The sequence below is a fragment of the Hylobates moloch genome, unplaced genomic scaffold, assembly GCF_009828535.3.
Source record: "Hylobates moloch isolate HMO894 unplaced genomic scaffold, HMol_V3 SCAFFOLD_20, whole genome shotgun sequence".
Taxonomy (NCBI): Eukaryota; Metazoa; Chordata; class Mammalia; order Primates; family Hylobatidae; genus Hylobates; species Hylobates moloch.
In genome coordinates, this window is record NW_026652295.1 from 9296617 (window position 1) to 9311783 (window position 15167).

The 15167-nt window shown below is 38.7% G+C and overlaps 1 protein-coding gene across 1 annotated transcript in view; it reads right to left on the reverse strand.

The window, feature by feature from the left end:
* Positions 1–15167, reverse strand: part of LOC116460236 (orofacial cleft 1 candidate gene 1 protein) — a 42139-nt gene that overhangs the window by 19209 nt on the left and 7763 nt on the right. Inside the window, 1 exon segment of the mRNA XM_032141188.2 lies at positions 5671–5682. Coding sequence (XP_031997079.2) covers positions 5671–5682 — 12 coding nt within the window.

Here is a 15167-nt window from a genome sequence, read left to right on the forward strand (position 1 = left end):
TGGAGGCTGCAGTCAGCCCAGATAGTGCCACTGCACTCCAGCCTGGGTGACAGAGCAAGACTCTGTCTCAAAAAAAAAAATAAATAAAAATAAAAGTGGAACTATTGAATTCCAGCTAAAATGGTGGCCAAATGAAGTTTGCAATTTATATGGAATTTAATTGATACAGTGAAACTTCATATTCTAGTAGCAAAAAAGTCCTGAAATTTTTATGTAATATTTAAGCAGAGGTAGCTACAATTTGGTAATCTTATCAACTGCTTAGACACTGACTGCATCACTAGTATATTGGAAAACTGAAGCCTTTCCCCGTTTTTTTTTTTTTTTTACTACGTAGCCATGTTTATATTAAGAAAGTCATTGGACCTCTAAAAATTCACCTATATGGTCTCCAGTTTTACCACTTCTATGATTCTAAGATTCTTAAGCATCCTTTTTACTATCATATAGATTCTTGTGCTCACATTTCTATTTTAAAGTTATATGAATTTCAATGACATATAAACCCACTTGTTTAAATGTATGAATCTGTCTGTCATCAATGAACTGGAATAGTAATGTCTCTGGATATTAAAATAATTCCTGAAAAGATTATTTCTTCAATGATCTATGGCAGATTTTATTAAACATTGTTTGCAAAATCGTTCATTGGAGGTTTCATTAACGTGGATTTGAAGCGACAATATAAAAATAACTATGCTTAAGAGTTAGTTAAGTGTCACCACTGGCATCAATTTTAGCATTAACAGAAACAGAAAAGGACAACACAAACAGATATTCTGCTAATTTCCTGGGCAAATCTGTCTGATTACCTGGGGGTAGGCAGTTCCTCTGAGGAAAAAAAAAAAAAAAAAGTTTTTTCCTATTCTGCTGACATTTCCAAAACTCAAATGTTTCACTAAAATGCTCTTTCTCCAACTGGACAAACATTGTCCTGGAACTCTGCTGTTCTGTTTTTTTGTTTGTTTTTGTTGTTGTTTAAAAAAAGAGACACGAAAGGAAACAAATTTAGTTTTATAAACTGACCAAATATTTTATACATATAGTATCTATATAAAATATTTCTGTATTTCAGTAAAAAGGATGCTTTCCTGAGGATTTATTTTTAGCCTTCCAAATCAATGAAAGAGATTCAAATCACTTAGGACCCCAATGGTTTCTGAAGACACAAATCCAGGTCAGTTCAATAAACCTAAAGAAAATGATTTTCCTATATATTTTCTTTTTCTTAATAATTGTTTAAATGTCTCAAAGCAAAAAAAAAAATTTGTAAATGGTCTATAAATTTTATTTAGCACTTGTTTCCCATCTTAAGGGAAAAACAGCTATAAATGAGAACAATGTAAACAGTTTTATCCAATATCACTTCTAAAATAATCTAGGCTATGTGCACTACTGGGAAAAACAATTCTCATCACATATTTGCTCAGACAATTTGAATTATGCACTTAACACAAGTGCTTATGTTATTTTTATCACAAATTTTTGTCCATGTGTATTTCTAATGGCCATAGTGGTCTCAAGGTAAATTTAGGGTCACAGTTATTACCCTAACCTAGGATTTCTCTACCTCAGGCACAACCACTATGGATCCCTATCATTTATTCTAACTACCTCTCATCTCTTCCAGAAGGATCTAAGTCCTGAGATCACATATGCTCAGAACTCATTCCTCTCCACATCTCTGGAATGTCTGCCATTTTCCTTCCCTACTCTCAGCCTTCAGCATTGCTGCCTGCTGTCAAGGATTCTATGCTGACCCATGATGCTCTTCAAACCACGAGCGTCTCCACATCCATCATGATACAACTGGTGGCACCTCCAGTCCACAAAGCCACATGGACGGCATCCTGTCAGTGCCAGAGCTACTGCTGGGGTCACCTCCATTGACTACTGTCGCCTCTAACACTGATTCTTGCTGGCGCCCATTGCAGCCATGCCACATTCTCTCCAATATCTTCCTGGTTCTGATCAAACCTTGCACTCACACCTCTGTCCATCCGAAGTTCCATCAGCAATGCTAAGTGAAGGGGTCCGGTATATGTCATCTTCCAGCTCCTACCCACCACATGCTGCTCCTCCATGTTACACAGAGGCCCCCTACAACTGATGGAGATCTCAGTTTTTACTTCAAGCCCCTCCCACTAACTCCCAAGAATAAATGCCTGAGGATTAGACCACAGGACAATACAATTGGCAAATATTGTACTGTAATCAAAATTACCTTTCCTCTCTGGCCCTGAGATATTGGCATGAGATCAAGCTTGTGAGCCTGACTGTCTCTTTCCTTAGAATTAGTCTCTTCCCAGGAGGCATCTTAGTCTTTCTTAAAATGAAAATGCAACAAATGAACTAGTCGAATGGTGGCGAAAGACAGCTTAGTGAAGTTTGAATTTAATATGAAATTTCATTAATATAGTACAGCTTCTTATTATAATGGTCAAAAAGTATTTTTTTAATTTCACCCAATATTTAAACGGAACTAAGTTTAGAAAAGAAAGCATTTTTGGGTTCCAACTGCTAAGATATTGACCACATCATTGATGTATCAGAAAACCTAAATTTCTGTCTCAGTTTTTTCATTGCAAGGCTGTGTTCATTTTTAGGCCACTTTAATCCACAAATCCTCAGATGTGCTCAGTCCTAAACTGAACATGGCTTAACTAAACTGAAATCCCAATTATACTATTATGGTATATCTACACACACACACACACACACACACATCTGTTTTGGCCATATATCTACAAATATTCATCGAATAAAAGAAATGCTATTTATAAAACATATAAAATAGATGCAAAAATTGTATATGAGCACATAATATATGTGTTTTGAGAGTGCCAGATGAATCTGAATTGATAGACTGTAATTTTTTTTTTTGGTGGGAGGATGGAGTCCCTATCACCCAGGCTGGAGTGCAGTGGTGCAATCTCAACTCACTGCAACCTCCGCCTCCCGGGTTCAAGCAATTCTCCTATCTCAGCCTACCGAGTAGCTGGGATTACAGGCGTGCACCATCACACCTGGCTAATTTTTGTATTTTTAGTAGAGATGGAGTTTCGTCATTTTGGCCTTGCTGCTGTTGAACTCCTGACCTCCAGTGATCCAACCACCTCAGCCTCCCAAAGTGTTAGGATTACAGGCACAAGCCACTGTGCCCAGCCTGATCAACTGTAATCTAAACACAAGAGCATCTCGTTTGATTGCTCTTCACTTTACTGTGCTTTGCAAATAATGCGTTTTTCACAAATTGAAGGGTTTTGGCAACCGTGCATCAGGCAACTCTATCAATGCCATTGTTCCAACAGCATGTGCTCACTTCATGTCTCTGTGTCACATTTTGGTAATTCTCTCAATATTTCAACCTTTTTCATTACATTGTCTGTTATGGTGATCTGTGATCAGTGATAGTTGACATTACTATTATAATTGTTTTTGCAGCACCATAAACCATGCCCATATAAGGCATCAAGCATAATAGATAAATGTGTGTGTTCTGACTGCTCCACTGACCAGCTATTCTCTTTATCCCCTATCTTTCTCCCTCTACTCAGGCCCCCTATTCCCTGAAACACAACAATATAGAAATTAAACCAATTAATAACCCTACATTGGCCTCTATGTGTTCAAGTGAAAGAAAGTCATACTTCTCTCACTTTATTCAAAAACTAGAAATGATTAAACTCGTGAGGAAGGCATGTGGAAAGGTGAGACAGACGGAAAGCTAGGAGTCTTGCACCCACCCAACCACCACATTGCAAATGCAAAGGAAAAGCTCTTCACAGAAATGAAAAGTGCTACTCCAGTGAGCACATTAATTATAAGAAAGCAAAATAGCCTTGCTAATATGGAGAAAGTTCTAGTGGTGTGGACAGAAGATGGAATCAGCCACAATATTCCCTTAAACCAAAGCCTAATCCAGAGGAAGACCCTAACTTTCTTCAATTCTGTGAAGGCTGAGAGAGGTGAGAAAACTGCAGAAGAAAAAAATGAAGCTAGCAGAGCTTGGCTAGTGAGGTTTAAAGAAAGAAGCCATTTCCATTAACAGAAAAGTGCAAGGTGAAGCAGCAAGTGCTAATGCAGAAGCTGCAGCAAGTTATCCAGAAGATCTAGCTAAGATCATTGATAAAGGTGGCTATGCGAAACAAAAGATTTTCCATGTAGATGAAATAGCCTTCTGTTGCAAGAAGATGCCATCTAGAACTTTCACAGCTAAAGAGAAGTCAGTGCCTGTCTTCAAAGCTTCAAAGAACAGTTGGACTCGCTTGTTAGGGGCTAATGCAGCTGATCACCTTAAGTTGAAGCCAATGCTATGTACCATTCTGAAAATCCTAGGGCCCTTAGGAATTACACTCCATCTGTCTGTGCTCCATAAATGGAACAAGAAAGCCTGGATGACAGCACATCTGTTAACAGCTTGTTTTACTGAATATATTAAGCCCACTGTTGAGACCCACTGCTCAGAAAAAGAGATTTTTTTCATAGTATTACTTCTCACTGACAGTGTACCTGGTCCCCAAGAGCTCCTGATGGAGAAGCACAAGGAGATGAATGTTGTTTTCATGCTTGCTAACAGAACATCTATTCTGCAGTCCATGGATCAAGGAGTAATTTTGACTTTCAAATCTTATTATTTCAGAAATACATTTCATAAAGGTAAGCATCCCAAAGGTAGAAATTCCTCTGCTGGATCTAGGCAAAGGAAATTAAAAACTTTCTAGAAAGGATTCACAATTACGGTTGTCATTAAGAACATTTGTGATTCATGGGAGGAGGTCAAAATATCAACATTAACAGGAGTTTGGAAGAAATTGATTCTGACCCCCATGGGTAACTCTGAGGGGTTCAAGACTTCCGTGGAGGAATTAACTGCAGATGTGGTAGAAATAGCAAGAGAACTAGAATTAGAAGTAGAGGCTGAAATTGACAGAAGTGCCGCAATCTCCTGATAAAATCTGAATGGATAAGAAGTTGCTTTTTATGAATGAGCAAATAAGGTGGTTTTTTAAGATGGAGTCTTCTCCTGGTGATGATGCTGTGAACATTGTTTGAAATGATGACAAAGGATTTAGAATATTACATAGGGGACTTAGTTGGCAAAGCAGCTGCAGAGTTTGAGAGGATTGACTCCAATTTTGAAAGTTCTACTGTGGGTGAAAGGCTATCCAACAGCATCCCATGCTACAGAGAAATCTTTTGTGAAAGGAAGAGTCAATTGCTGTGGCAAATTTAATAGTTGTATTATTTTAAGAAATTTCCACAGCCACCCCAACTTCAGCAACCACCACTGACCAGTCAGCAGCCATCTAGCTTTGCTCCACCAGTAAAGATTATGACTCACTGAAGGCTCAGAGGATTGTTGCAATTTTTAGCAGCAAAGTATTTTTTTTAATTAGGGTGCATACATATTTTTGAACATAATGCTATTGCACACTTTATAGACTACAGTAGAGTGTAAACATAACTTTTATATGCACTAGGAAACCAATACATTTACATGACTCACTGTTCTGTGATATTCATGTTATTGTGGTGGTCTAGAACTAGATCTGCAGTATCTCCAAGGTATGCCTGTAGTTGCCCTCAGTGTAACTCTGCTGACATAATATATTTCATAAACATAGAAATCCTTTATGTCTTTTCTGTTTTCTTTTATATTTCTCATACCTGGCATAGTGCCTGAAAAATAGAAAATGTTCAGTAAATATGCTTTTCAACAAATGAGGAGGAAGAAATGGAGAGACACATAAAGCATTTTTGATGTTTTATACATCTAACTTCTGATCAAAATGTGGAATAAATTACTTTATGCCTAACTAATCATGCATATACCACTTCTGTTTTCATTGATGTTGTACTGACATCATTAGCAATAGGCAGCAGTCAGTAAATAATCCAAGCCATATCAACCATAAGAACATTTATCAGATTTTTGTTTGGCTTATCTGTCTTTGCTGTCTTGCATCCATTTCCCCTCCTTAATGGCATCACAATTTTCTAGTTTCATTGTGTACAGTCTCGATGGCCCAGTAACTCCATATTCCTCTCTCCAACTACAGAAGCCAAGGAGGGCTTGACAGAACCTACTTCTCCTACCCTGTGATAGAGCCAGGAGGCAAGCAAGTGGCCTATGCATGGCCAATCAAATGTTCTCCCCCTAAGACTTTGAATTTTGGATAAGTGAAACAAGGATAGAAAGAACGCTTGGCATTTACTCATCACAGTGGTTAAGAGCTGTATCAAAACCAGACTGCTCCTGCTATGGGACAGTTACTGTGTTTCCAACTTCCTGTACCCGTAGGCATCTCGGTTTTTGCCCATTTCCACTATTGAATCTCAGAGCTCATGAAATCATTCTGCTTGAATTAGTAAGAGATGGTGTCTGTTGTTTACCACCAAGGAGCTCTTAGTGGCACATGTTCACACAAGCATCATAGCAGCCAGTCTGCACCCTTGGAAGATGCCACTGTGTGATGTCTAGCAAGAGTACAGAAACAACCATAACGCACAACTCCCAGGAGGAAAGAGGGAAAAGTAGGGTTGTATTCCTCAATATTGTCAATTCTCCTTTTTAAAGTTAAGTATAGCTATGCCTGGCTTAAACAATAATGTATATAATTAATCACATTCGTTTCTTTTCCACTTAGTTTTGAAATAACCTCAGTGAAAGTTAGAAATTGAAAGGGAAAAACTTCCCAAGTGCAATTTTAAAAAATCACCATGAGGCTGGGCATGGTGGCTCACGCCTGTAATCCGAGCACTTTGGGAGGCTGAGGTGGGTGGATCATCTGAGGTGAGGAGTTCAAGATCAGCCTGGCCAACATGGTGAAACCGTGTCTCCACTAAAAATACAAAAATTAGCGAGGCATGATGGTGGGTTCCTGTAATCCCAGCTACTCAGGAGGCTGAGGCAGGAGACTCACTTGAACCCGGGAGGCAGAGATTGCAGTGAGCCAAGATCGCGCCACTGCACTCCAGCCTGTGCGACAAGAGTGAGACTCCGTCTCAAAAACAAACAAAAAAATCTCACCATGAGTTTAACTGTTCCACTATTCACATCTATAATTATTTCTTTTTCTTCCTATCTAGTATCTTCCTATAGCCCCTTCTCACATCTGTCCCACATTACATTTTACTGCCATTTAGAATTTAGCCCAGGAGTTGGAGGCCAGCATAGGCAACATAGGCTACATAGTGAGACTCCGTTTCTATAAAAAATACATATAAAACATAAAAAATAGAACTCAGGTATTAACTCTATTTTTAGTACCACCATATTATATATTCGGAATAGTAAAGGTTCCCTTTCTCCCCACCCAGGTTAGGAACCAAAACCAACTCTCCCTGTGAAGTTCTAAGCAGTTGTGGCTTCTCTATGCATCTCTTTTCAACTATGATAATTCTGGGTATGCTGTTATCATCTAGCAAATCATCTTCAGGCAGGGTGTAGCGGGCAGTGAGCACTGAGGATGAGCTGAGACAGTGCAATCAGGGAAGCAGTGTGCACACAACAAACACCGGTTCTGGGCAAGATGGAGCAGAGGACGTGCAGCCCAGCAAAGGACACGAACAGACACTTCTGAAAAGAAGGCATACATGCAGCCAACGGGCATAGGAAAAAAAGCTCAACATCACTGATCATTAGAGAAATGGAAATCAAAACCACAATGAGATACCATCTCACACCAGTCAGAAAGGCTATTACTAAAAAGTCAAAAAAATAACAGATGCTGGCGAGTTTGTGGAGAAAAGGGAACACTTATGCACTGTTGGTGGGAGGGTAAATTAGTTCAACCACTGTGGAAAACAGTATGGCAATTCCTCAAAGAGCTAAAAGCAGAACTGCCATTTGACCCAGCAATCCCATTATTCGGTATATACACAGAGGAATAAAAATCATTCTGCCATAAAGACACATGCACGCGAAAATTCACTGTAGCACTATTCACAATAGCGAAGACATGAAATCAACCAAAATGCCCATCAATGACAGATTGGATAAAGAAAATGTGGTTCATATACACCATGGAATGCTATGCAGTTGTAAAAAAGAATGATATTATGTCTTTTGCGGGAACATGGATGAAGCTGGAGGCTATTATCCATAGCAAACTAACACAGGAACAGCAAACTAAATACTGCATGTTCTCACATATAAGTGGGAGCCAAATGGTAAGAACTTACAAACAAAAAGAAGAAAACAACAGACACTGCTGTCTATTTGAGGGTGGAGGGTGGGAGCAGGGAGAGGAGCAGAAAAGGTAACTATTGGATACTGGGCTTAATACCTGGGTGATGAATTAATACCTGGGTAATGAAATAATCTGTACAACAACCTCCTGTGACATATGTTTACTTATGTAACAAACCTTCGCATGTACCCCCAAACCTAAAATAAGTGTTACAAAGTTGTATGACTTTTAAAAATCCTTCTAATAAATCTTTGCATTCATACTTTAAAAAAATGATATATATGCAAATTCCTCTGGGAATGTACAGCATGGGGTGTTTAACGTTTTTGCTAATTGTCTGCTTATGAATAAAAGGCCAGTGGGAATTGAAACAAAAGTCTGATGCAGAGCCTGGCATACTGTCATCAGAAGTCGGGGAGCAAAGGCAGGGCAGGCCAGGAGGGGATACGGCAACAGTGAGAAGGAAGGACTGAGGGTTCAGTTCCATTCTGTCGTTTTCCATTTGCACCTTGCAAAAATGACTGTTACTGGCCGGGCATGGTGGCTCACGTCTGTTACTCCTGGCCCCAAGCAATCTGCTTGGAGCCAGGAGTTTGAGACTAGCCTGGCCAACATGGGGAAACCCCATCTCTACTGAAAATACAAATAAGCCAGGTGTAGTGGCATTCACTTGTAGTCCCAGCTACTTGGGAGGCTGAGACATGAGAATTGCTTGAACCCGCGGGGTGGAGGCTGCAGTGAGCTGAGATAATGCCTCTGCACTCTAGCCTGGCCAACAGAGGAAGCTAAACTCTATCTCAAAAAAAAAAAAAAAAAAAAATGGCTGATACCAATTTATAGTGTCAACTCTGCTGCCCATTGTCATTTTCCCTGGAGAACGTTCAGATGAATAAGTTTCTAAGGACGCCTTAACACTGGAGTCTCCAGGTGGGATTTGAGGGTATACGAAGGCCTTCCCAATGATCTCGAAATCACAGCAGTTGGTAGTTGCCTATTTTGGCTATTCCTGAAGATCAGTGTGTCCTTACTTTAATTACTTTTCTACTATACTAAGAGACTCAATCCATCATAAACTTGAAGTCCTTTTTATAAAGATTTGGTTCTAGAAAATCCCTCTCCTAGACATTTCCTTCATAATTTAAATTGCTATTTGGCAAATAATTTTTCATTTCCTTGAGGGAATTTGAATAAAGTCATGTTGGAATTCTGCCATTACATATAATGCATTTCTTTAAAAAGCATCTTAAAGGAAGAAATGTATTGATATTTACTTACCAGATGATAATTTGTGCTAATTCTAATATTACTGTGGGGAGAATATGTAACTACTCTATTTTCTCTAAGTAACCACATTGGCAGTTAATATAAATGTTCTTTTAAAAATTGTATTAACAAGAAACACTGTGTTCTACGATATCTAGTAGTTTCTACATGCATGTATTTCAAATATTCTTCTTTGTTCACAGACCATAAAATTGCATGTATCATTTGCAATTGAATTTTTTCAGAAGTCCCCTCAAAGGGAAAAGGGAAAGGTAAAAATGCATTGAATAATTTTTTTAAGTTGGCTATATTCCAGCATACAGAGAGTGTAACTCCTGCCTCTGTCAGTAACTGGCCGGATTTGCAAGGATGATAAATCATTCTTGGATTTTTCATCCAAAGTTCCTTCTCTTTGGTTTCTTCCTCTCAGCTTTACTTTTGGCTTATAAATTTGGATCCTCCCATCTTCCAAAACCAAATTGACCATCACTTGTGAAAATAACTACCTTCATGCCTAGTCTTTCCTAAGACACAGGGACTAAACCTATAATAGTATGCCTATAGAGTACTTGAAATGGGGCTAACTCACATTGAGGTTTGCTGTCAGTGTAATGATTCACACTGTGTTTTAAAGATTCTGTACAAAAAAGGGAAAATATTTCAGTTTTACATTGGTTTTAAGTTGAAATGATAATATTTTAGAGATATTGGTTTAAATAAAATATATTATTAGAATTAATTGAGCTTTTTTAAAAATCTTGTTACACTAGCTATCAGAAATTGTATTTATTTATTTCTTTTACTTTAGAGATAGGGTCTTGCTCTGTAGCTTAGGCTGGAGTGCAGTGACATGATCATAGCTCACTGCAGCCTCTGACTTCCTGGGCTTAAGTGATCCTCCCACCTCATCCTACTGAGTAGCTGGAATTACAGGTGCATGCCACCACCCCTAACTAATTTTTTTTTGTGTAGAGATGGGGTCTCACTTTGTTGCCCAGGCTGACCTCAAACTTCTGTCTTCAAGTGATCCTCCAGCCTCAGCTTCCTAAAGGGGGAGAAAATTTTAAATTATGCATGTGGCTCTCTTTACTTTCTCTTAGATAGTACTTGCCTGTAACATGTACTTACATCCTAAAACACAGATGACATCCTTCTTATGACCTCACTTTTCTCTCTCTCTCTAACACCTGATGTATATCATAAGTGTAATTATTCACTTTGACTCATTTTTTTGAGTTTCAAACAGCTAAGTCATCAAGTAGTACTCTACTTCTGAACTGAATATCAATCTAAAAACTTAAAAAATTGAGATTTTTCACAAAGGCTTCCTAGTCTTTTTTGGCCCCCAGGGAATAGGAATTCTTATTGAAGATGTCTGAATACCTCTGCTAAATATGAATTTGTAAAGAAGGGCTGCTCCATCCTCCATTTGGGCTGAAGGACACATTTTTACCTCCAGGATCTAACTGTGAAATACTCTAGCTCAATAAGAAGACCATTTCTGTCAAGTGAACCAAAGATTCCCTTGCCCTGCCCCTGCACAGGTGATATTTGCCTGCCCCTGGACTGATGACACCAGAAGTTGATCTTCAGAGTCAAGAGTTGACTGAGAGGCCAAATGGATTCCAAAGGACTCTAACCCTCCCTTCCTGTTCCTGTGCATTCATCTTCTTTCCTGCATCTTCTCTGCTAATCTATGGATTTGCTGACCTTGCATGTCTGGCCAAGCTCTAGAGTTTCCTTTCTGATTACATCATGCAACCACATTAGATGTCATGCTGACATTCCTTCACAATGCCCTGTCCTTTTATCAGGTGACATCACCCCTAACCAAAAGAGAGACATACAGCAGAGGAGTAAAACGCATACACCACAGAGCCAAACAAGTCCTCCTTTAAATCTCTCATCATACCATGCATTGTATGCTTTACCTTAGTCAAGCTACAACCTTGATTTCCTCCTCTATAGGATGAGGATAATAATAAAATGTACTTTGGATAGAGCCTGCTAGTTGACCCCAATATACATTCTCTTCTTTAATAACAGAAACCAGCCGGGCGCGGTGGCTCACACCTATAATCCTAGCACTTTGGGAGGCTGAGGCGGGGGAATCACTTGAGGTCAGGAGTTGGAGACCAGCCTGGCCAACATGGAGAAACCCCGTCTCTACTAAAAATACAAAAATTAGCCAGGTGAGGTGGCAGGCACCTGTAATCCCAGCTACTTGGGAGGCTGAGGCAGGAGAACCACTTGAACCCAGGAGGCAGAGGTTGCAGTGAGCCGAGATCATGCCATTGCACACCAGCCTGGGCTACAGAGCAAGACTCCATCTCAAAAAAGAAAAAAAAAATAATAATAATAATAGAAACCTTCCACCCTCACCTTGGAACTTGGCTACCAGCTAAGGCCTTCATTTCCCAGCCTCTCTTGCAGCTCCATGTGGCAAAAGGCATACAAACAGAAATGGCATATCTAACTACCTGTATGTGGCCTTTTTCTTTTCTGCAAGTGCCTGAAATATAGAAGTGATATCTAGTCATCTTGGACCAAGCAGATGAGAACAACAGCTTAGGGATTATAAAATAATAAAACGGAAAGAAGACAAGAAATAACCAAAATCAGAGCTGAACTGAGGGAGACTGAGACACAAGAAACCATCCAAAAGATCAACGAATCCAGGAGCTGGTTTTTTGAAAACATCAATAAAATAGCTAGAATGCTAGCTAGGCTAATAAAGAATAAAAGAGAGAAAATCCAAATAAACACAATCCAAAACAAGAAGGATATTACTACTGACCCCACAGAAATACAAACAACCATCAGAGAATGTTATCAACACCTCTATGCATATAAACTAGAAAATCTAGAAGAAATAGATAAATTCCTGGACTCCAAAGACTGAACCAGGAAGAAATCAAATCCCTGACCAGACCAATAAAGAGCTCTGAAATTCAATCAGTTATAAATAGCCTACCAACAAGAAAAGCCCAAGACCAGATGGATTCACAACTGAGTTCTACCAGATGTACAAAGAAGAGCTGGTACCATTCCTACTGAAGGTACTTCAGAAAAAAAGAGGAAGAGGGAATCCTCCCCTAACTCATTCTGTGAGTCCAGTATCATTCTGCTACTAAAACCTGGCAGAAGCACAACAATGACAAAAAAACTTCAGGCCAATATTCTTGATGAACATAGATGTAAAAATCCTCAGCAAAATATTGGAGAATTGAATCCAGCAGCACATCAAAAACCTTATCCAACACAATCAAGTAGGCTTCATACCTGGGATGCAAGGTTGGTTCAACATATACAAATCAAAACATGTGACTCATCACATAAACAGAACTAAAGACAAAAACTATATGATTATCTCAATAGATGCAGAAAAGGCTTTTAGTAAAATTCAGCACGCCTTCATGTTAAAAACTCTCAATAAACTAGGTTTTGAAGGAACATATCTCAGAATAATAAGAGCCATCTATGACTAACCTACAGCCAACATCATACCGAGGGCAAAAGCTGGAAGCATTCCCTTTGAAAACTAGAACAAGACAAGGATGCCCTCTCTTACCATTCCTATTCAACATAGTATTGGAAGCCCTGACCAGAGCAAACAGGCAAGAGAAGGAAATAAAGGGCATCCAAATAGGAAGAGAGGAAGTCAAACTATCCCTGTTAACAGATGACATGATGCTATATCTAGAAAACCCCATGGTCTCAGCCCAAAAGCTCCTTAAGCTGATAAAACAACTTCAACAAAGTCTCAGGATACAAAATCAATGTGCAAAAATCACTAGCACCCCTATATACCAATAACAGTCAAAGCTGAGAGCAGAATCAGGAATGCAATCCCACTCACAATTGCCACACACGCACACAAATAAAATACTTAGAAATACCAGCTAACCAGAGAAGTGAAAGATCTCTGCAAGGAGGGCTATAAAACACTACTCAAAGAAATCAGAGATGACAAAAACAAATGGAAAAACATTCCGTGCTCATGAATAGGAAGAATCAATATGTTTAAAATGGTCATACTGCCCAAAGCAATTTATAGATTCAGTGTTATTCCTATTAAACCACCGATGACATTCTTCACAGAACTATTTAAAAAACTATTTTAAAATTCATACGTTACCAAAAAAGAGCTTGAATAGCCAAAGCAATCTTAATCAAAAAAGAACAAAGCTGGAGGCATCATGCAACATAACTTCAAACTATATTACAGGGCTACAATAACCAAAACAGCATGGTACTGGTACAAAAACAGACACATAGACAAATGGAACAGAATACAAACTCTGGAAATAAGGGCACACACCTAAAACTATCTGATCTTTGACAAAATTGACAAAAACAAGCAAAGGGGAAAGGACTTCCTATTTAATAAATGGTGCTGAGATACCTGGCTAGCCATATGCAGAAGATTGAAACTGGACCCCTTTCTTATAACATATACAAAAATCAACTCAAGATGGATTAAAGACTTAAATGTAAAACCCAGAACTACAAAAACCCTGGAAGACCACCTAGGCAATATCATTCTGAACACACACACAGGCAAAGATTTTATTACAAAGATGCCAAAAGCAATTACAACACAAGTAAAACTTGAAAAATGAGACCTAATTAAAGAATTTTTAGACAGCAAAAGAAACTATCAGCAGAGTAAACAGACAACCTACAGAATGGGAGAAAAGTTTTGCAGACTGTACATCTAACAAAGGTCTAATATTCAGCATCTATAAGGAACTTAAACAAATTTACAAGAATAAAACAAACAACCCTGTTAAAAAGTGGAGAAAGGACATGAACAGACACTTCTCAATAAAGAATATCATGCAGCCAACAATCACATGAAAAAAAGCTCAACATAACTGATTATTAGAGAAATGCAAATCAAAACCACAGAGAGATACCATCTCACACCAGTCAGAATGGCTATTAATAAAAAATCAAAAAATAACAGATGCTGGTGAAATTGTGGAGAAAAAGGAATACTTACACACAGTTGATAGAAGTGAAAATTAGTTCAACCATTGCAGAAGACAGTGTGGCGATTTCTCAAAGACCTAAAATCAGAAATACTATTTGACCCAGCAATCCCTTTAGGGGGTACATACCCAAAGGAATATAAATAAACTGTTCTACCATAAAGACACATCCACGCATATGCTCATTGCAGCACTATTCACAATAGCAAAGACATGGAATCCACCTAAATGCCCATCAATGGTAGACTGCATAAAGAAAACGTGGTAGATATACACCATGGAATACTATGTAGCCATAATAAAATGAGATCATGTCCTTTACAAAAACAGGGATGGAGTTGGAGGTCATTATCCTTAGCAAACTAACGCAGGAATAGAAAACCACATACCACATGTTCTCACTCATAAGTGGGAGCCAAATGATGAGAACACATGGACACGTAAAGGCAAACACCATACACTGGGGCCTATTGGAGGGTGAAAGGTGGGAGGAGGGAAAGGATCAGGAAATATAACTAATGGGTACTAGGCTTAATACCTGGGTGATGAAATAATCGGTACAACAAACCCCCATGACACAAGTTTATCTATATAACGAACCTGAATATGTACCCCTGAACTTAAAAGTACATTTTTTTAAAAAAGGAAAGACACCAAAACTTGTCTAAGCCACTGTTACTGGGACTTCTATTGCATTAACTGAATGCATATCCTA